The following is a 20,394-nucleotide window of genomic DNA, read 5'->3' as shown; positions in this document are numbered from 1 at the left end:
GGCTTCCAGCGCTAATGGTTCGGTAAACATGAAGTCACGCTGAGGTCATGGACACCTTAGAGACAGTGGTTGTGCCAGCGACAGCCAGCTTCATAGACGGCCACTTTGGAGCAACGATCGCTGCCATGTCAGCATCCACCGCTGCGCCATCGGAGCAGAGGGTTTGCAGGGACGCAACGGCATCGCGATCCGCACAAATAAGTGGACGATGCCAGTGGTTGAGGGACACAAAGCGAATGGTCATGACGGCATCGAGGAGGCTCAACGGCGCACCCGCGGGCCCTCCCGTGGATCGGCAGGAGCATGTAGTCCGGGCTCTGAGCAAAGGTAAGCGTCCCTTGGCTGGTCCTGAGAGCGCTGGCAGACCACGGGGCTGTGGAGGGAGGTATAAACCAGACCAGCACCCCCTTCGCAACCCTTTCTGGCCAGTTCGTGACAACTTCGTCAGACCCGAGAGAAATGCCACCCATTGCACGACGAAGCCGTCTGATCCACAACGTCTTTATCCCAAGCCTAATGACGGTGCCGATCTCCGGGTCGCCGAGCGTCACCCAACCGCGAGAGGCGCTGCCAAGGGGCTGACAGGCTGTCATTGTGGTGCGCCGAGCAGGACCAACCTGCTTGGAAGAGACAAATGAAGGGGCGCGGGGCTGGTCCCGTGCGCGTGGAGGCTCACAGAGCGACGGGTCTCGTGAGTGCGGAGGCAGCAGCGGTGAGGGGTGCCAGTGGTGGCAGTGGGTGGCAGTGGATGCTGGGGATCAGCCTGGGACCAGCCACATGACCCGGGCGGCGGGGACCTGCTGCACCCAAATGCCGCCCCAAGGTTGGCTGCTGCAGCGGGCGTTGCAGCACATGCCCAAGCACAGCAGTTGGGCCGCTCCTCCCCCACGACTCGCGCGCCTGCCAATCCTTGGGGACCCCGTTCCGCTGCATCCAGCGTGCTCTCAGTGACATATGCCAAGCTGCCCATCCCCTGCAACAAGGGACCCTGCCGGCATTGCAAAGCAGCTTCCTTATCTCACACCTCAAAGTAAACATCGCGCCATGTGTGGATGCTGTCCAAGGGCGATCCACCAGACCTAGAACCAGCCCTTTGCTTTGTTGTATATATCCTTGCCTTCCACGCGTCCCTACAGCATTCCTCTCTCTATCCCTCTCGCAACCATCCCCTCCATTCACCTTGCTTGACGAGCCCACGGCGGCAACCTAGGCCTCCAGTGCCTTGACCTACGCCCTTCCGCCGCCTGCCGCGCAGCATGGCCTCCTGGTTCCCTCGCCGCCGCGATGGCGGCGAGCGCCCCGTCGAGGACAAGCCCCGTACGTGGAATATGGGCATGCTTAACGATCCGGACACCATTGAAGTTCCGGGCTCGGTTCTCCTCCTCGCAAAGGACCGCAACGAACCCCTTGGCCTGCGCAACGCCCCAGCCCGCACCTCCCACTCCTCCGTGGCTACCGGCTGGGCCCCAGATGTGCCGCCGCCCACACCGCCGCCTGTCGACGACAAGAAGAAGACGCAGGACGGCAACATCATCCTCGAGCCTCAGCCTGACGATTCGCACAATGACCCGCTCAACTGGCCCGCCTGGCGCAGAGATTGCGCGCTCCTCTCGCTCGGCCTTTACTGCATGGTTGGCGGTGGCATCACTCCGATCCTCGCCGCCGGCTTCACCGATGTCGCAGAAGGTATGGCTTCCCCTATCATGTTACTTGTGAACCGCGGCTAACCAAGTCTAGACTATGACGTCCCTGTTGAGCGGGTCGCCTTGACGACAGGTCTCTACATGATGGGCCTCGGCATCGGTAGCACAATCTTCTCTCCGACCGCCATTCTTTACGGCAAGCGGCCTATCTACCTCTTCAGCGCCATACTGTTTATTCTCTCTACCGTCTGGTGTGCTCTGTCGCCAAACTTCATCTCCCTCCTCATCGCCCGGATATGCCAGGGCATCGCTGTCAGCCCCGTGGAGTGCCTGCCGTCCGCCACCATCGCAGAAATCTTCTTTCTGCATGAGCGTGCCTACCGTATCGGCATCTATACTTTGCTCCTCCTGGGCGGCAAGAACTTGGTCCCTCTGGTCAGCGCGGTCGTCATGCAGGCGCTTGACTGGCGCTGGGTGTTCTGGTATGCTTACTCCCATCTACATTGACGTTGGAACATATTGTGATAGTGACATGGCTGACCACATGCACTGGACGGAACAGGATTGTTGCCATGATTGTGGGCTTCTGTGGGACCCTGCTCTTCTTCTTCGTGCCAGAGACCTTCTGGGACCGCTCGCCGATCCCACGAAACCGGACCAATCACCACCACCTGAAGCGACCGAGTTTCCTTAGTAGACGATCAACCTCGAAGCATGTGCCGCAGCTCCCGCCCAAGACCTTGGACGAGTCTGCGCCTGGCAGTGGCGGCATCTTGGAACCAGACGTCACAGATGAGAAGGTACACCACACAGCTGAATCGTCTGCGGGCCCAACTTCCCGGCACAAGACAGCCCACGTGGGCTTTGCGCCTGAAGCCAATGAGCCAGAGGACCCTGCCACGGAAGCATCCGTAGGTCAGCATGCCCATGCTGCTTCGAATATGCCGCCCACGTTCGGCAATATCGACATTCCCGACCGCCCCCGCGTTTCGCGGACCCACACGGAGCACAGCGTAGTTCCTGCCTCGCCTCACCCGGATCTGGAAGCACAGTCTGTCACAATGGACGCAGCGTCGTCGAGAGGCCACGGTACTGGTACCGATACCGCAAGCGAGAAGCTGTCGCTTTCAAACTTCCCCACTGCGACACGTGGGCAGATGTATACACATACTTTGCGGCAGGCACCTCCGAAATCTTTCACACAGCAGCTTCGTCTTCACAACGGTCGGCTCAACCAAGACCGGTGGTGGAAGGTAGCTCTGCGGCCATTCATCTTGTTCTCGTACCCAGCGGTCCTTTGGTCTGCCGTTATCTATTCCTGCTCTGTCGGCTGGCTCATTGTCATCTCTGAATCGGTTGCTGTCGTGTTCCGCGAAGGCAAGTACCACTTCAATGCGTTGCAGACAGGACTAGTCTATCTCTCCCCCTTCATTGGAGGCGTGTTGGGCACTGCCGTGGCTGGCAAGGTCAGTGACATTGTGGTCAAGGCCATGTCTAGGCGCAATGGCGGCCTCTATGAGCCTGAGTTCCGCCTCGTCATGGCGATTCCTGTCGCCATCACGACTACAATGGGTCTGATTGGGTTCGGCTGGACGGCGTCTGCGGAAAGCCCGTTCATCCCCATTGTGTTCTTTGGTATCGTGTCGTTCGGGTGCTCCCTCGGCTCGACCACTTCCATCACATTCTGCGTTGACAGCTACCGCCAGTACGCCGGCGAGGCGCTTGTTACGCTCAACTTCAGCAAAAACGTCTTCCACGGCCTTGTCTTCAGTCTGTTCGTCACGGAGTGGCTGACACATGACGGCCCCAAGACGGTCTATATCTGGATCGGCATCATTCAGCTGATTGCCTGTCTGTTCTCTATTCCCATGTATATCTTTGGCAAGCGAGCGCGCATGTGGACGGTTAGAAAGAACTTGATGGAGAAGTTCTAGATCTGCATATTCCTGTCTTGGCTGCATACATTCTACTTGGCGTTTTGGTTACAGATTGCATAGCATAGAGCATCGCATGGACTTGTCGATGGGCGACAATCCGATAAACCAAGGTTATCATTGCTTTTCTTGAGACGGCTACATTGTGAAGGCTTATCTGGACTTCTGAAGGAAACCTTGGAACGAACAGGCAGCCGTGTCATACCCCGCTTGGTGGGACGGTGCATCAAGATGTCCCCGCAGACACCCATGCCTTGCATGACAAAGACTACGTCTGCTTTCCGTCTCGTTAGCAGGCGTCTATGCCGCCGTACAAGCATATGAGCCTGACAACAGTATGGCACTTGTAGAAAAGTCTGTCAATACTACCTTAGGCACCCTAGGCGGTGGATACTCGATGTTGCAAGGCAAAATGTGAGCCCACTTGTGATGATGTGAATTGCTCAAGTTTTCGTTCTCTCTGTCACATTTCGCTTACGTGCATCCTGGTCGGTTCCATCGTTGACATGCTTGACATTGATCTTCTACTTTCCAAAATGGTCCCTATCAGTACAGTTCAGGGATGCTTGTACAGTTGGCTGAGTATTGGGTTGGTGACACCAACCAAGACCCCGGCAGACCGGCCTCCAACATCGACCACGAGGCTGCGTGTGTGTCGTCGGCCCGAGTCCCCTTCCCGACAAAGGCTTTATGTGTCGTTCAGAGAGTATAGGCGTGCGAGTTTTGCCAGCCTTTCTGCAAGTCTCGCTTCACCCTGGCAGCTCACCTGCAGGCAGCCAGCGAGCGTTGCAGCCGTACTGTACATGCAATCTCTTGGCAGCATGTAGAGTTGCGTAGCATTATCTTTCCCCGCGCAGAATGCATCCCCATGAGGAAAGACATATATGGTTCCAGCCAGGCTTATCCATTACTCAGCGACACCCTAGATTCGCGGCCTCATCCGTGATAGACATGCAAAGAGCTGTGTGTGCGTCGCTCATGCACCAGTGAAACAACCTCCTTCTTGCCCAGTTTCGGCAAGATCTGCTCTCTCGTTGTTGTCTTGGAAGCTGTAGACGAGGTTACACTGCATCAACGTCGTTATCCTTGGCCGGGAGGGAGGGGGGGAGGGCAAGGCTTCTGAGGAAAACAATGAGGGCCTGATTCTCGGGGGGCGTACATAAGGGATGCTATCTTCTCTGCCTCTTTGAATCGACAGAAGACCTGTGCGACTAGCGACTTACGGCCCATTACCTCGATACAAGTGATATACACGAGTCAACTAGCACCTGCCCAGCATGTCGCAGCACACAGTCCTCCCTCCCGTCCTCAACGGGGCGCTCCTGAGCCTGGACAAAGTGCACCCGCTCGTCCCGCCCGCGGTGCTCGGCATCGTCTGCCACGCCATGTTCCTGCGCCGCTACGAGGTCGAGCAGTTCATGTACACGCTGCTCTTCAGCATCGTGGCGGTCGTGGCGGCCATCTTTGTCGGCTACGTCTCGCAAGGGTGGACAGTGCTCGGCGCCGGCGTGGAGACGGCCACCATCACGAGCACGTTCTTTGCGGGCTTGTTCTCGAGCATGCTCGTCTACCGCGCGTTCCTGCACCCTCTGCACCGGTTCCCGGGGCCCTTTGGGGCCAAGCTGTCCCGCTTCTGGTCGGTGAGGGCGGCGGCGAAGAGTGTGCAATATTACAAGGAGGTGGATGCTTTGCACAAGCAGTATGGGGACTTCATCCGGACCGGTAAGTCCGCCGGCTTTCGTTCCTTGGGAGCTCCTGTCCTGTGTATTTGTCTCTGTTCTCTTGCTGATTTCTGTGATGCCGTTTTTTGCAGGACCCCGTGAGGTGTGCATTGTCCGGAGCTCTGCGGTGCCGCTCATTTACGGCCCAAAGTCGGACTGCCACAAGTCGACGTGGTACTCGCAGGTCGACGTCAACAACAAGGCCTGCTCTATTCACATGACCCGGGACTATGAGAGCCATCGGCTGAGACGGAGGGCCTGGGACCGGGGGTTTTCAGTCAAAGGTCTGTGACTCTCGGTGACCGCCGTGTGCCTTCTGAGAGAAGAGGAGGAGGATGATTGGCCATACACAGCCTTGTTTTTGATGTGAGAGAGGAGTACAATCACTGACTAGGCCTCACTCTTGCAGCGCTGAATACCTATATCCCACGCATCCTCGAGAAGGTCGACAAGTTCGTCACACAGGTCTCGCAGCCGGGGACCACCGTGAACGCCTCGTCGTGGACCATGCTGCTCACCTTTGACATCATGGGCATGGTCGGCTTCAGCAAGGACTTCCGCGGCGTCGACACTGGCGTCGAGCACCCGGCCATCAAGTGCATCCACGATCACATGGAGGTCCTCGGCGTGGTCAGCCACATCCCCTGGCTCCTCAACATCATCCCGAGGATCCCGGGCGCCAGTGCTGGCTACACGCCGTTCTTCGAGTGGTGCGGGAATGAAGTCAGGGCCAAGCAGAAGGTATGTGACCTCTGTATTTCTTTTGTCTGGTGAAATCAATGCATCGCCAGGTGATGAGACCACGAGGATATCGGTGAAGGGGGGATCGTGAATATCCTGCTAACACCATTATTTCCGCTACTGAAAGACACTCGACATCAACGAGTACCCGCAGGACATTGTGTCCTGGCTGATGAAGGCCTTCCTGGAGAGGGACATCACGGCTGCGCCGACCGAGGCGGCACTCGACGACGACTCGCGCGCGGTCATCATCGCAGGCAGCGACACGACCGCCACCACACTGGCCTGGATCCTGTACTTCCTGTGCCTGAACCCCGAGGTCCAGACCAAGTTGCAGGCCAAGGTTGATGCCGTGCTGCCCCGTTCCTCTGCCACTACCACCATCACCGGCGCCGGCGGCGGTGACAGTGGTGAGAATGGCTGGTCGTACGAAAAGGTCAAGCAGATCACGTACATTGACGACATCATCAACGAGGCGCTGCGGATCAAGCCGGCCTTGCTGACGGGCGGGTATCGACAGACCCCGCCACAGGGCCTGCAGGTGGACGAGCAGTTCATCCCCGGCGGGACGAATGTGTTTGTGCCCATCAGGCAGATTCAGAACGATGCGCGGTACTGGAAGCAGCCAGGCGCTTTCAGCCCGGAGCGGTGGGGCGAGAAGTGGGAGGAGATGGGGACAGAGGCGGCCCCGTATATGCCATTCAGTATGGGTGAGTGTTCTCCCCGTCTTTTGTTTGCCTCCTGTCTTTTGGGAGACATGGTGTAGTCTGTCTCGCTATGATGTTTCGAGAGTGGTTACACGTCCGGCAAGTCTGGGTATCGAGGAGGATGAAGCTAACCTATGAATAGGATCGTACTCGTGCCCCGGTAAGAACCTGGCCATGATGACCATGCGGATCGCCCTGTCTCGGCTGGCGCAGGAGTGCACGGTCAGCTTCGCTCCTGGTGAAGACGGTGTCGAGTTTGAGGCCGGGGCCAAGGATACCTTCACCACGACTCTGCTGCCACTGCAGTTGCAGTTTCACCGGAGGGAGTAGTGCTGCAGACCAAACCAAGCAGAACCCCAGCGTCTGTAGTGATGGAACCATTCTTTGCGGTGTCAAGACTTCCTGTAGCTTAACATTCGTGATGGGAGATCCCAGGCTCAAGAAAGAGCTATGTGGAGGAGGCCTTGAGTAGTTGTATGTTGTATGGACCGGGGGCCATCTCATGAATTAGCAGTTCTTTGTAGTAGTCGTCTGTCGTGATATCTCCTTCTTAATGGCCGTGCAAGCCTATAGTCAATCGACACCAAGCAGTAATTACCCACCTCTCTAGAACAGGCGCAGCTGGCGATAATTAGGGTTCTTTGTCCGTCGGGAAACAGCTCAACCACCATATGTGGTAACTCCGCTAACGCCGGCGCCACCATCGCTGGCAGATGGGCCTAAATCTGGGGAAGCGCCCCCCAGTGGCACGCCGCACGGAACAAGGCACTGGCAGGGGCGTGCCTCTAATCGGACGACGATGCAGGCTTCCGTTTCTCGTTTCCCACTTCTCCTTCTTCTTCTTCGCGAATCCTAATCCGCGGGCACAGACTGCACCCGCCTCACCACGATGCCGCGCGTCCTTCAACCAGGCACGAAGCGCAAGCGCTCTGCCGACGACGCCGACACACTGACAGCCGCGGCCTCGACAACGACGACGACGAGCAGCAACAAGCGGGCACGGCACACGAGGCAGCACGACCTGCTATCGCCGCTCTCGGACGAGCTGCTGGTGCGCATCCTGTCGCTGCTGTCGCTGCCCGACCTGCTCAGCATCGCGCCCGTCTCCCGCCGCTTCCACGCCCTCGCCGCCGACTCGCAGCTCTGGCGCCGCCTCTACTACGCCCGCTTCGTCCTGCCCCGCGCCCTCCGCATCCCTGGCTTCCGCGACGGCTCCGCCCGCGAGGGCAAGCTGCACTATGCCTCCCGCCGCACCGTCTGGGCTGACGGCCGCCGCGGCGGCTGGGTCGACATGGACGACAGCCGCGGCGACTGGAAGAGGCAGTACAAGCTGCGCCACAACTGGTCCCTCGGCAAGTGCGCCGTCGAGGAGCTCAATATCCGCCAGGAGGTCCGTGCCGCCGGTGCGGGCGGCGGTGGCGGTGGTGATGGTGGCGATGGCATAGAAGGTGGTGATGGTGCGAGTGGTGATCTGATAGCCCGTCAGGACGGCAAGACGTTGGTCAAGGTGGTCGAGGGCGTCGCCGTCACCGCAGATCTCACGACAGGCCTGCGGGCGTGGGACCTCAAGACGAAGAGACTGGTCGCACAGACGGGCCTGCTGGATGCCGGCTCGGTCGCCGCGCCGAGCTGCATGACCATCGACGACCAAAAGCTGCACGACAGGCTCCTCGATGTGGCCATCGGGTTCACCGACGGCAGCTTCGGCGTGTGGCGGATCGGGCTCGACCAGCACGACATCGAGCGTCGCTATCGCCACGAAAAGTCCAGCAATGGGGCGCTGGTCGGGCTTGCGTATTCGAGCCCGTACCTGTTGACGGCCACAAAGTCCGTCCTGGTCTCTCTGTATACCTTCAATGTCCCAGAAGCCCGGCCGTCCAAGGGCGGGCACTCCAGTGCGCGCCGGAAGGGAATCATGGAATCAGATAGCGAGACGGAGAGGGAATCAGCAGTTGAGAGCCACACGGAGGACGAGTTTGAGCGTCACGATCCCAGGTCCAGGCGCCTCGCCAGCCGCGACCAACATGGCCGACCAAAGACGAAGCCCGCAGCCGCTGAGGGGGCGTCCTTGCCTGCTCCATATCTTCTCACCTCTCTTAAGTCACACACATCAAGAGACCCGCTGGCGCTATCAATACGCAAAAGTGCAGGAGGGATGACGGTCGCCTCCATCGCATATACATTCTCCACGATCCAAGGCTGGTCGCTGGGAATCCAGGACTTGCACATACGCCCTCCGCTTCCTGCTTACAGCATCAGCGGCAGTAGTAGCAGCAGCAGCAGCAACAACAACAACAACGAGAACCGGGCTGGTTCTGGGCCCTCACCAGAAGTGGTGACGACCCGCTTGGCGTACACGCTGCCTGTCAGGACGGCCCCAAGGGGTCGGAGGAGAGCGGGATCCAGCCTCGCTGCGCGACGGGCCGCGCGTGACTCGCCTGGAACTTCATTTGCCCGGGACGCCGACATGAACGAGTACGACGAGGGTATGACCCGGCGACGACGACGACCCATGTCAGATCTCGCTGCCGCCGCCGCTCATCATGCTGGCGACCTGCCCGGCCCCGCCAGCAACAGCAACAGCAACAGCAACACGAACAGCAACGACGATGGTGATGACGACGAGGATGAGGAAGGCCCCACAAGCATCTGCTACACCCACCCGTACCTCCTCGCCACGCTGCCCGACAATACGCTGATCCTGCACCTGTGCACGTCGACGTCGACCTCACTCTCGATCTCGCCGGGGATCCGGCTGTGGGGCCACACCTCAGGCATCAGTGACGCGGAGATTACGGCACGCGGCAAGGCGGTCAGCGTGAGCCATCGCGGGGACGAGATCCGTGTGTGGGAGCTCGAGGGCAGGGGCAATCATTCTTCCGTGAATCACCAGGGTGGCGGCGGCGGCAGCAGCAGCAGCAGCAGCAGGCGGAGAGGCGACGGCACAGCACTAGCAGCAGCAGTGGCAGCAGAAGGAGGAGGAGGAGTCGGTGGTGGGGCAGGCTTTGTCCCTTCACCAGGACCCCAGAGGAGGGTCCTGGATGCGAGTAATGGCAGTATTGCAGTGCGGCCGACACCAAGGGCTGTCGAGGACGGTGCTGAGCTGGAAAAGAGCGGTGATGTTGCCACCGCCGCCGCTGCTGCTGCTGCTGGGCACGAGCAGTGGGATGACAAGAGGAATTGGGTGGGCTTTGACGATGAGATGGTCATTGTGCTCAAGGAATCCAGAGACGGCAGGGAAAGTCTGCTGGTGTATGACTTTACTTGATACCATTTCATGGAAAAAAAAAAAAAAAAAAACCAGACAAATGAAGAAAAGTTTTTGAGGGCTACCCCCCAAGCAAGCACTTCTTGCTGGATTTTGGTGAATGGTTTGTTTGCTGTCACGGATGTTCTGTTGCAACTCAAATCTCCCGTGCGCCACATTTGCGGCGTGAAGGTCTGGCCCCATAGAACACCCGACTGTTATCGTGAAACATGATTTTGTCTTGCTGTCTCTCTGTCTGTCTGTCTGTCTATCAACTTGACGAAAGAAGACCAGCCCCCGTGAGCGCCGTGAGCGCCGTGAGCGCTGTAAACCTGGATCCGGAACTCCTGTTTACCAAATTTGCCCATGACCTTTTGTACCCGCGCTTCACAAAAGAAGGCAATGACAGCTGCCTGCCAGCCAGGGTTCGTCTCCTCAAAGAACACAAAAGACCGGCCCAAAAGCTCCTCGCTTTGTTTGCATGAACGGCAAAGAAAAAAGCAAAACGCATATCAGCCCTTTTCAGTACCCTGTCTGTGCATGGTTAGGAACTACAGAGTAAGGATGAGGGGGCACTCGCGGCCGACTGTCCGTCAGGCTCGACGGTCCTGGCGGTATGTAACCGGAAGGCACATGCGTGTGTACCAAGAAGGAGAGATACAGAGACCAGCGAAAGCAGTCCAGACGGAGCTGAAACTGGGTCGCGAGTGCGTGAAAACCTGATGCCGAAAAACAGGTGGTCGAAAGACGATGAAGGAAAGTGTACCGAGGCGAGGTTCCTTGAGGGCCGGCTTTTCCCTTTGGAGCCGGGGGAAGGGGGACAAGAACGTCGATATCCTGGACTTCAAAAGTCAGCTTTTCATTCTTCTCGCAAAAAGGATGTTCTTGTCTGCTGATGTAGCTTACACTTTGCCGGGAATACCATGAATGGTCGTCGACGAAGCAAGTTAGTCCGTTCAGTCAGCCAAACCCATAGAAGGAAGTTTATTGCCGTAGGAGGGAAAAGCACCGTGAATGAGCGCCATGTAATAAAAGTAGAAGAAGACAAAAGGACATATGTAGAACTTAGCGTGCAGGAAATGACTTCGCAAGCTTCCGTCGTGTACATGTCGGGTGGTGGACTCGTAGCTTTGTGTGAGGGCTTGTTAGCAAGCCATCTTGTGAGGCTTTGTAGATAACAACAAAACAGAAAACCGCAGGAATCTCATGGTGTTTGTGCCAGTTGCAAGCCAAGGATATCTCCATCCCTCCTGATGTAGAGGTGAGGTTTCCAGATATCTTCGGGGCGCGACCAGGCAAGTAGTCAAACTGGTACCGTCGTTGCCCAAAAGATGATGTGCTGACAGGTCCCTATACCGCAGACTTTTGGGCTGTGGTACTCACCATCGGAATGCTCTGTATGCCTGCGAGAACTGGGAACCTTGACCGTCCTGGGTGCCCTGTTGCGACTGGTTGGGAAAGTCTTGTCCCATGATAACTTCGTCACTAAGAGTGTAAGTCATGTCAACGCCCGTAGTGTCTATCTCGAACCGACCCGGACCAGCTTCGGATCCAGATTCAGAGGGGGCGCTCATCTCCGTGGGAGTTTGACTGCGGCTTGGGATCGCGGGCAGTCCGTGATGCTGGTAGAAGTCCTGGAGATTCATTGTCTGTTGTATCATGGTCTGCTGCTGTAGCCCCTGGTACATGAGGTTGTTCTGCATGTAAGGATAGTCCTGCTGCATTAGGTCGTGCGGCTGCTGCATGAGACGCGGATCAGCGGTAAAGTGCCCAAAGTCGAGGGTTGGCATGGTCGGGCTCCAGCCCATAGCCTGAGGGTTGAGCTGAGAAGCCTGGAAGAACTGGGCATCCGGGATAGCTTGAGAGAACTCAGAGCCAAAGGAGACGTGAGCAGCTTGCGGGGTCTGCAGAGCTTGAGGAGCCAGGTGACTCTGAGGAGCTTGATGACCCTGAGGAGTCTGCATGAGCTGAGTATTGACGTGGGATCCAAAACCTTGCGTTGCGTGCGCACTGAGCGAGTTCTGTACCACAGAGTGTGCCTCCATTGCAACAGGGGCCTGCGTGCTCGACGGAGCTGGGGCAATGGGACGAGCTGGTGTGACTTCTGAGCCATCTGTGCCTTGTCGAGCTCGAGAGGCTCTGCGGGTGCGAGTTGTCTGGCGCGTCTCGGGACCCTGACGAGATTCAGGATCATGGCTTGACAGGGCAAAAGGACGGACCGTCAGAGGCGTCGGAAGAGTTGCACCCGCATTCCCAGCGGTAACCGAGTCAGCTCGCAAGATCTCAAGGAAGTGGCGTAGAGCATCCCGATAACGAAGGATGCGAGGATCGTTGATGCGCGCCAGAACTCCCGGCTCGCTGTTTGTTCATTTAGTCCCCGCTGAAATTGCCCATGCCATTGTAGAAAGATGAAGACTTACTCGGAACCGAAATCTTCGTAGCCGAACATGCCAAACAGGGTTCCCTCGAGCCGACCGCCAACCGCCAGGCGGTTCTCCAGATTGCTCGCATACTGCATGATTGTCATGCCAGTATCGTCAACTTCCATCGTGTGGAAGAGAGCCACGAGAGCATCTCCAAGGCCCGGGATGAGGTCGGCGAGCGTCTGGATTGCACTGCGAGAATTGGTCCAGCCAGCCTTGGGGCCTCGTTTCTTCTCCGGGTCGTCGTAGCTGCAATCCTCGCGGCGCTCCTGGCATGGTCCGCAGGGCAACTGCTCATCACAGCGCACACGGCGCTTGCGGCAGTTGTCACATGCCTTGGTACTCAACTTCCGACCGGGCGACGAATTGTCGTCGGGATCCTTCTTGAACGGTTTCTTGCGGCCGGCATCTGACGGTCCTCCGCCGGTTGCCATTCCCACTGCCAAGGTTGCCATTGTGACGGTTGTAGCTAGTCGGAGCGATATGATACGTACAACCCGTGATGCCTATCATACACCCAGTCAGTGGCTATGATGCCTTGCCGAGATACCAGGATCGAAACTGCGCAGTATCGTGGGCGGAATGGCTCCTGTGGGTTCTGCCCATTATGGCCTTGTCATCTTCGACAAGGTTGTGATATGAATTCTCCATGGCACCAAGCTTTGGCCCGCAGGCACCTTTGGAGCTGAGGGAAATGGTTCTAGCATACTTACAATGTGAATCCAGTCTCTGGAAAGTTGTTGATGCGAGATGTGCTTGGTTGTCGTGGGAAAGAAATGAAACTTTCCTTGTGTCGACTATGGGTGGTTGCGAAGGTGGGATGTGGGATGGATGGTGTTCAGGGACCAGGTGGTGGCCAAGACTGCTTTTCACTGCCCTCTCAGTCCACAAGGAGAGGGGCACAAGGCATCAACGTGACGATGAGCACATTAATCCGTGGGCTGGTCCGCAGCCAGCTCTGCTGGCGTCTCCAAGGAAACCAGGACAACGCGGCATGACTGCGTCCACCCCGTTGATACCTGCCGAAGCTCCATTGTCCGGTCCACAGTGCCTTGTCCACACCGTACAACAGCCTTGGACGACTGCCGGGCGAGCTGAATGCCTTGCAAGAGGCCGAGCAGTCATATCAAACGACTTTGTGCCCCTCCTCGCCCTTGGCCTAGGTGTGCGAATACGCGGGTGCCTCGAAGGCCACTCGGTCCCGAGGTGGCAGAGAACAGTCGACATAGCGGTATTGATGCCTGTGACAACCATTTAATGGATAACAACAGACGATTGCCTTTGTACGTTCAAGCTGAATGAGACAACGTATTCTAATCATGAACGTTCTGGTGTTTGTGTGTAAGTCGTAAACGATTTCGTGTCAGATATCAAACATTCAAGCAAACGTCAATTCGCGAGCCTGCTGGTTATCACTCAAATTCCCGCAGCATTGAATCTAGTCATCCTGCCGAGTCGCCCAAGGACATGTAAATCACCTGAGCCTTGCTCTGAAAATTGTTGTACCGCCCTTGAAATCGCCGAGTTCAATGGCCCGAGCATAAAGCTTGGGCCAGGTGGTTGCCAGCTGCATGTTGTGGCGTTAGAGAGCTTCGTGAACACATAAGCAGTGTAAAGTAGAGGAAGTGTAGCAGAATCTTGAAAAATGGAGGATTCGTCACATGCGAGCCTTGGTGCGCTTGACAGTGTCATGTTCAAGTCCATGACGGGTGCGCATGGGCGCCGCAAAATCATGACCCCTCAATGAGGCCGCGTGCCGCAAGCATTGTTTGCACCCAGGTCGCTGAAGACTTCCACAGGAGTCTCATTACTGCCAGGAGGATGTATCCGAAGCAATGGCAGCAACCGTCAAAAGGTCATATCATCCGCGTAGATGAGCGTCCCTGATTGACTAATCGATGAGGATGACTTCCGTTACAGTCACGACTCTGAACCCACCGCGTGGGTATCATGAAAATATGAAAATGGGTCCGTTATTCGGGATGTCAATTCTATCGTCAATGAGGCCCAAGGCACTGCCAAGCAATATCAATGAGCCACAAAGCGCGCTGCTCAGAGTGGGCTTCCACCACGTTCCAGGATGTTATGGCCGTTCTGGCTCGTGCTGAAAACCATACGATGAAGAAACCAAACGCCCTGGGACCTTTGGAATTGTTAATATTCAGGGGTCAAGGAAGCCAGACACATTATATTCGACTACGAGTATCGTGACATCGTCGCCCGCGCGTCGGCCTTGATCCTCAACAACATAGCGATATAAAGCTTCAGCAAGATTGAGCTCCTCTCCGGAGGATTGAAGACTCGCAGCAACCTTCAACACACATTCCATGGCGCTCTCAGAGCTTGTGAGATCCCACAGGCCATCTGTAGCCAGAATTGCGAACATTCTTCCAGCCGTGCTCCCGGCAGCATTCGAGGTCAAGAGGCCAGCTCTCGCCCCCGTCCCACGATCTTGGTCGCCAGGTTGTACTGCATCTTCGGAACTTTCAACAGCTCCCTCCTGCCAAGCTTGGACTTCCGGGAGAGGGGAGACGTATGGTGGCGTCAAATAGGACGAGAACATGGCATCATACCTCTCTCCAAGGGCAATCGTCCTGGGTCGACGCTTCACTTTATCGCCCGGTCCGTCCATCGACGACGAGAACCTGGAAGCCTCTGCGTCGACCAAGCACGCGCTCATTTGATGAACGTAGTGGCAATGCAGCGCCTTCTCCTGGGCGGATAGTTGCCGTCGCGGAATCGCATCGACAGTCTCACCGTCTTCCGTTCTCCGAAGTGGCAGCTTATACAGGGCATCACCAAAAGCCCGAGTCGACAGGGTCTCGCCAAAGAGCCTGCCGCCAACAATCACATCCCTGGGGTCGTCGAGGGGATGCTGCGCCATGATATACTCGCGCTCGGTCGACACGGAAGAATTGACGTCCCTCGTCTGGGTCAAGCCTGATGAACCATTGCCGCCGCTGGGGACCCCATCACTGCGAAAATTTGCCACGACGGTCCGCGAGTCTCCGAGATTGACGAGGCAGCTGGCATGCTTGCCTCTGGTACGATTGCTGCTACTTCCCACGGAGTCGTGGTCGAGGGGATTTGCCTGGGCCGGCGAGGATTCGTGCAACCATTCGAGCAGCAGCATCGAGGCGGTGCAGCCACTTACCGCTCGGAGCGCTGCGATGCTGCTGTCTGTTTTCCTTGGTCTTGTGTCCTCCTCTTCAGAAGTACCCCTTCCTGCCTCCGCTTTCCCGAGTTGACTCTTGCTCCTCAGTCTGAAGAACTTGGCTATCCTGGAACCATACTGACGTCCTTCTCGCGAGACAGGTGCCCTCGGACGATGACACCCCTCGAAATCCTCCAAGATATGCTGATCGAGTTGCTGAAAAACTGTCTGGACGTTCTTTTCAACTGTGGCAGCATCGGCCTTTCCGCTAGTCAAACCGCCAATCCCGAGATCAACACCATCCAGCCTCTCAGACAACGAAGCCGCGACACACTCTGCAGCCCACGGGCCCCGATGGCCATCGTACACGCCGAGCTGGAGACGGATCCTGGTGCTGCTACTGCTGCTGCTGCTCGTCTCTGTCCTGCTCCCCGCCCGATCCGAAGCCGCCGGCGTGGTGTCGTCGACGACAGCATCATCATCATCATCAAGGCTGCTGCTCGGTGGCCTACATCTCTCCCCTGCCGAGCGCGTCAGGCGCACCGAGAATCTGTCCTCGATAGGCCGATCCGTGGGCTGGAGCTGCAGAATGTGCACGCGCGCGAGCGTCCTGCTGCTCCTTCCGGAACTCCTTGGCTTTCTTGGCTCCGCCGCTGCTGCTGCTGCTGCTGCTGCTGCTGCAGGTCCCGCCTCAGCTGCTGTGCGGCCTGCCGGGGAGGAGAAGTCATGGGACTTTAGTACGTCGTCGTGGTCTGGTATGCTCAGGGTCCGGACCGTGGAGATCGGCTGGCCTGGGACAAGCCTCTGGGGAGAGCCCTCGACACTACCGGCAGCAGCGGAGTAAGCGTGACTCGCTGGTCCCTCGCTGCTCGCCAGGGTGGCTACATCTCCTCCATTATGGTTGTTGGTGGTAGTAGTGGTGTCTACTTGACGGCGTGGCTCGAGTATGCCGTGCAAGTCCAGCAGAACATGTGGTGTTGCAGACGGCATCGGTTTCGGGAGGGCCTCTGTGTGCACAGCCTTGATATTGCCACGCCTGTTCCGCAGGTCTCAAGATCGAACACGTGTGAATTTTGTGTGTCTGATAGGAGCAGGGGAGGAAGGCAGAGCAGCTCTTGTCTTGCGAGAAGACACAAGTGATGGTCTCATGGCTGGCTTGAAAACCCGAAGACAAGTGTCGTCAAGTCATGAAGGGCTGGCACGGTAAGACATGGCAAAGAGTGGCTGAGTGAAGGCTGAAAAGAGCCGATCAAATGGCTTGCCTGCTATCTGCTGGGGCTGTGCGACTAGTGCCCTACGGTTCACAGGGCTGAACTCCTCCTGATGGCCTGCCCATAGGTGCAAAGCAAACAGTTTTCACATGCAGTTTCCATGTCACGCAAGCCTTGGAGATGTAGCCCCCGGCTATCCGAACGGTGCTTTTTGGGGGGGCAATGGAATGGGGGTTTCAGAATCAAAGCTTTGCTGGGATCTAGTTTGCCCCAAATCAAGCGTCAGAAGTCTGCGGCTGTCACTTCCGCAGACTTCAATGGCTCACCAGAAACCCGAACTTATGGAGAACACGAAGAAAGAGATTCTGAGCAAAGAGTTCGTGGTGCTCTTCACTTGCTACAGGAAATTGACAAATTATGATGAGCCATTAACATCGCCATCCGTCCGAAAACCATGGCTCTGCTCATTCGACCTAATCAATACTGAAGTAGTGTGGTGTATCTTATTTACCGAGTCCTGATCGCTATGAATAAACCCTTACGCCAACCCTCGTGCTAAAAGAAATGCAGAACCTATCCCAAAACAAACAGCCAACCAAGGTCGAGGTAAGCACAGCAACGCTGTCTCCATCCACAGTGCACGCGCGCAAGCCATCACCGATCACGGTCCTGTTCGCCACGATCGTCCCTGCGCTGGGTCGAACGGGGTCGCAGAATGCCAGTGATCATAGTCAGCCAGTTCTCCTGCCGATTGCTCGTCAAGGAACTGACTCCGCGCTCAACGTCGGGATCCTCACGATCTTCTGCACTAGCTTGAGAGCTAGGTAGCGAGTTGTGCGTGGAGACATCGTCGTCCTCGCTGTCGTCGCGATATGGTTCGTAGCGAGGGCTTGAAGAAGAACCATGGGCGAGTGACCGCACCACATCACCCTTGCAGATGGGGCATGTACGTCGCCGAGTCGTAAGCCAAGGAGTGCTGTTTAAAATCGTCAGCTTGAGCAAAAAATAGCATCTCAAGAGTAAGAGGTAGGAAAAAACTTACATGCAGTCCACATGAAACTCGTGGCCGCAGGGAAGACTCATGACTTGGCTGACGCCATCGACATATTCTTCAAGACAAACAACACACTCGACCTGGCGTCCCATGTATTTCTTCCACTGACTACCACGCTTCTCGTGCTCCGGCTTCTGCCCTCCCCTTGCCCGCGCAGAGCTGGGTACAGCATGAGCCGTCTCAGCTTGCATGACTTCGTCGGCCGTCAAAACACCAGTAGTGGTTCGAGACCGAGGTCGGGGTCGCTGTGGCAGTTCCGTGCTTTGAAGAAGCGGTGTCGTCGGCGACGAACTTGTAGGGGATGGTACACGAGAGCTTTGGGTCGATGAATTTGCCACTGTTTGGTAGGTTCGCACGGGAAGCCTCTCCACGACAGACTTAGGTGCTCTCCAGCGTCTTCTGCGAATGCGGGCGCGGAGAATCAGCAGCGCATATACGACGGTCAGTGTGATCAGTGGGCTGATCACAAGAACAAGCAGAGTGTCGAAGAAAGGACTGGCGCCACTTGAGGGAGTAATGACGACCCAAAGTCCCTCGTGATGCGGCGGCGGCATGCCCCTGCCTTGATCCGGTCTGTTGGCAGGAGTTGTGGTGATTGGCGCCGGTTGATCTTCGCCACGAGGGCTGCCAACACCGTCGTGATTGCCAAAAAGCTTCGAGATTAGCCCACCAGGGCTCTCCTTGGTTGTAGGTGACGTCTTGTCCTTAGCCTTGCCAATAGCGTCGCGGTCCTTGGCTGGAAAGCTGCTCGCAATGTATTCGCCGCTGCTGGGCGTGATGCTGTTCGCTTGTCGTGGCTTCTCCTCCGCTGCTCGTTTCGCTGCGGACTCGGGGGTCTTCTTCGTTTTCGGCAGACTGCTGTCGGCGTTGTCCGCGCCATCCTCAAATCCCACCAGATCAGGATCACGCCAGTCTTGCACTCCGATCTGAAAGTCGTCAGGCGTGACCTGGTCCGACGTCGATTTGACCGCTGTGCCAGTTTTCGCGCGGCCTTTTGCAGCCGGAGCATCGATCTCATCGCTAAAATCCTCGACTTGCTTCCACTCCAGTCGTCCGCTTCTCGGCGGTCTGTTATCGACATCGCCAGCACCGGAAGTCGTTCCGATGCCGAAGAGACGAGCGAACCAGCCGGAAGAGGATGCAGTGCTGTCCGCGGTGACCGCAGACTTGCCACTTGTGCCCTTCCCACCACTAGTTGCCACCGAAGCAGCCGAGTGAGTGCCCTGCTCCTTCCCCTTCTTGTTCTTGGTGGTCTTGTCGAGTGGCTGTCCCTTGAGAGCCAGCTTCCCATGCTCATCCATGACATTTTCGAAACCTGCGCCAGACTGCAGCATGAGAGAAAGCAGATACGCAGTAGTGCGCGAGGTAAAGATGGACGGAATCGTGACGTTGGAAGTGTCGCCCTTGGCGAACATCTGAATCAGAGGCCCGCCACGCTGGTTGTCACCAACGATAAGAGCGACCGCGCCACGCCGCTGAGCCCACTTGGCCTTTTCGAGGAACCCGCAGCCTCCACGACTCAGAAGAACAATCTTGCCAGCAATCTCAGCACCCTCCTGGATGGACTGAATGTCGGCATGTCCGACGCTGTCGAGGCCGAAAGCGTCGCTCTGAGTCTGCTTGACAGGTTTTCCACCGAGACCCTGGTGCAGATAGTCGTCTGTACCATCGTCAAGCGGGATCGGAGGTGGCTTCGACTTGGCAGCAACACCAACAGCGGGCAGTCGATCTATGACAGAGTCTTTGAGGGCGTCTGCTGGGCCGTTCCTGCTGTGGCGGCTGCCCCCAGGCCCGCCGAAGGACGGCCTACCTTTGGGGCTACCACTCAAGGGCGTGAACACTGAATTTGTGCCATCGTCCCAGTTGGGAGCGTCACTACAGCCTCGCTCACCCTCGCCTTCGCCGTCGAGTAGCGACTCCTCGGTGAACCCACTGCCAATCCATAGCTGACCTGTGAGACCGAACGCGGGCAGAGGAGGACCAAATGCCGCGGGTCTGGCGGCGAAAGATGTGGTGTTGTCGTCGGCAATGGTGATTACGGCGTTGGGTGGGAAGAGAATGAAAGGCGCCGAGAAGGAGAAGAGCGACGAAAAGGTGCCTATGCGCTTCGTGGTGGCAAGGGGCAGCGAGTCGATGGCGGGAGGAGGCGGAGTGGTCGACCTCGTGGTGGCCGTCGTGATGGCACGGCCAAGGATGAAGAGGCAGGCGCCGAAGAAGAAGGCGAGGATGGCGATCCTCGGTGGACGCATGATGGGCGAGCTGGATATTGGTTGATGCAGATAGGTAAGCACGAGCGAGTAAGTCGGATTGTCACAGCCGACTCGAGAGTTGCCCGTGTCTCAGGCCAGCCTGAGGATGAGCCCCAGGCTTTGTGTTCGCTCGAGCCGTCGTTTTGAAGGGTGCAGAGCGTGGCTACTGTCGTGGGTGAGAGGCCTGGCGGAGGTGGTGTTGGGCGCGCACAACGGCGCTCGTGCGATGTGGTGTTGAAGTGGGAGGGCGGGCGCCTTTGGGGGAGCACCGAGTACAGTACGAGCCGCCGGAGAAGCGTGCCGCAGTTGG

General features: G+C 57.3%; 7 protein-coding genes across 7 annotated transcripts; 4 read left to right on the top strand and 3 right to left on the bottom strand.

Moving 5' to 3' along the window:
• The first annotated feature begins 1,050 nt into the window (after positions 1-1,050).
• On the top strand, positions 1,051-3,976 carry B0I36DRAFT_435571 (major facilitator superfamily domain-containing protein). The gene is made up of 3 exons (XM_046162776.1): positions 1,051-1,686; positions 1,738-2,125; positions 2,206-3,976. Exons 1-3 carry the CDS (start codon positions 1,257-1,259, stop codon positions 3,575-3,577), a joined length of 2,190 nt encoding a protein of 729 aa, XP_046006486.1. The 5' UTR covers positions 1,051-1,256; the 3' UTR covers positions 3,578-3,976.
• A 786-nt stretch (positions 3,977-4,762) lies between these two features.
• Positions 4,763-7,393, top strand: B0I36DRAFT_297771 (putative cytochrome P450). The gene is made up of 5 exons (XM_046151929.1): positions 4,763-5,299; positions 5,391-5,582; positions 5,708-6,039; positions 6,167-6,749; positions 6,889-7,393. The coding sequence occupies exons 1-5, from the start codon at positions 4,855-4,857 to the stop codon at positions 7,074-7,076; spliced, it is 1,740 nt and encodes a 579-aa protein (XP_046006485.1). The 5' UTR covers positions 4,763-4,854; the 3' UTR covers positions 7,077-7,393.
• Positions 7,394-7,635: 242 nt separating this feature from the next.
• B0I36DRAFT_253437 (uncharacterized protein) lies at positions 7,636-10,014 on the top strand (the record flags this gene model as incomplete). Its single annotated transcript, XM_046150755.1, has 6 exons — positions 7,636-8,167; positions 8,225-8,697; positions 8,806-9,010; positions 9,077-9,232; positions 9,383-9,627; positions 9,775-10,014. 6 exons carry the CDS (start codon positions 7,636-7,638, stop codon positions 10,012-10,014), a joined length of 1,851 nt encoding a protein of 616 aa, XP_046006484.1.
• Positions 10,015-11,372: 1,358 nt separating this feature from the next.
• Positions 11,373-12,871, bottom strand: B0I36DRAFT_354518 (uncharacterized protein; the record flags this gene model as incomplete). Its single annotated transcript, XM_046157325.1, has 2 exons — positions 11,373-12,351; positions 12,414-12,871. 2 exons carry the CDS (start codon positions 12,869-12,871, stop codon positions 11,373-11,375), a joined length of 1,437 nt encoding a protein of 478 aa, XP_046006483.1.
• A 1,706-nt stretch (positions 12,872-14,577) lies between these two features.
• Positions 14,578-15,549, bottom strand: B0I36DRAFT_354517 (uncharacterized protein; the record flags this gene model as incomplete). The annotated part of the gene is made up of 1 exon (XM_046157324.1): positions 14,578-15,549. The coding sequence occupies one exon, from the start codon at positions 15,547-15,549 to the stop codon at positions 14,578-14,580; it is 972 nt and encodes a 323-aa protein (XP_046006482.1).
• Positions 15,550-16,159: 610 nt separating this feature from the next.
• B0I36DRAFT_435567 (uncharacterized protein) lies at positions 16,160-17,604 on the top strand (the record flags this gene model as incomplete). The annotated part of the gene is made up of 3 exons (XM_046162775.1): positions 16,160-16,410; positions 16,618-16,773; positions 17,046-17,604. The coding sequence occupies 3 exons, from the start codon at positions 16,160-16,162 to the stop codon at positions 17,200-17,202; spliced, it is 564 nt and encodes a 187-aa protein (XP_046006481.1). The 3' UTR covers positions 17,203-17,604.
• On the bottom strand, positions 17,012-20,084 carry B0I36DRAFT_435566 (uncharacterized protein; the record flags this gene model as incomplete). The annotated part of the gene is made up of 3 exons (XM_046162774.1): positions 17,012-17,757; positions 17,824-19,564; positions 19,646-20,084. The coding sequence occupies 3 exons, from the start codon at positions 20,082-20,084 to the stop codon at positions 17,436-17,438; spliced, it is 2,502 nt and encodes an 833-aa protein (XP_046006480.1). The 3' UTR covers positions 17,012-17,435.
• Positions 20,085-20,394: the final 310 nt, after the last annotated feature.

Source organism: Microdochium trichocladiopsis, assembly GCF_020744255.1.
Source record: "Microdochium trichocladiopsis strain MPI-CAGE-CH-0230 chromosome Unknown B0I36scaffold_11, whole genome shotgun sequence".
Lineage (NCBI taxonomy): Eukaryota > Fungi > Ascomycota > Sordariomycetes > Xylariales > Microdochiaceae > Microdochium > Microdochium trichocladiopsis.
This window is presented reverse-complemented; position numbering and strand designations above follow the sequence as displayed.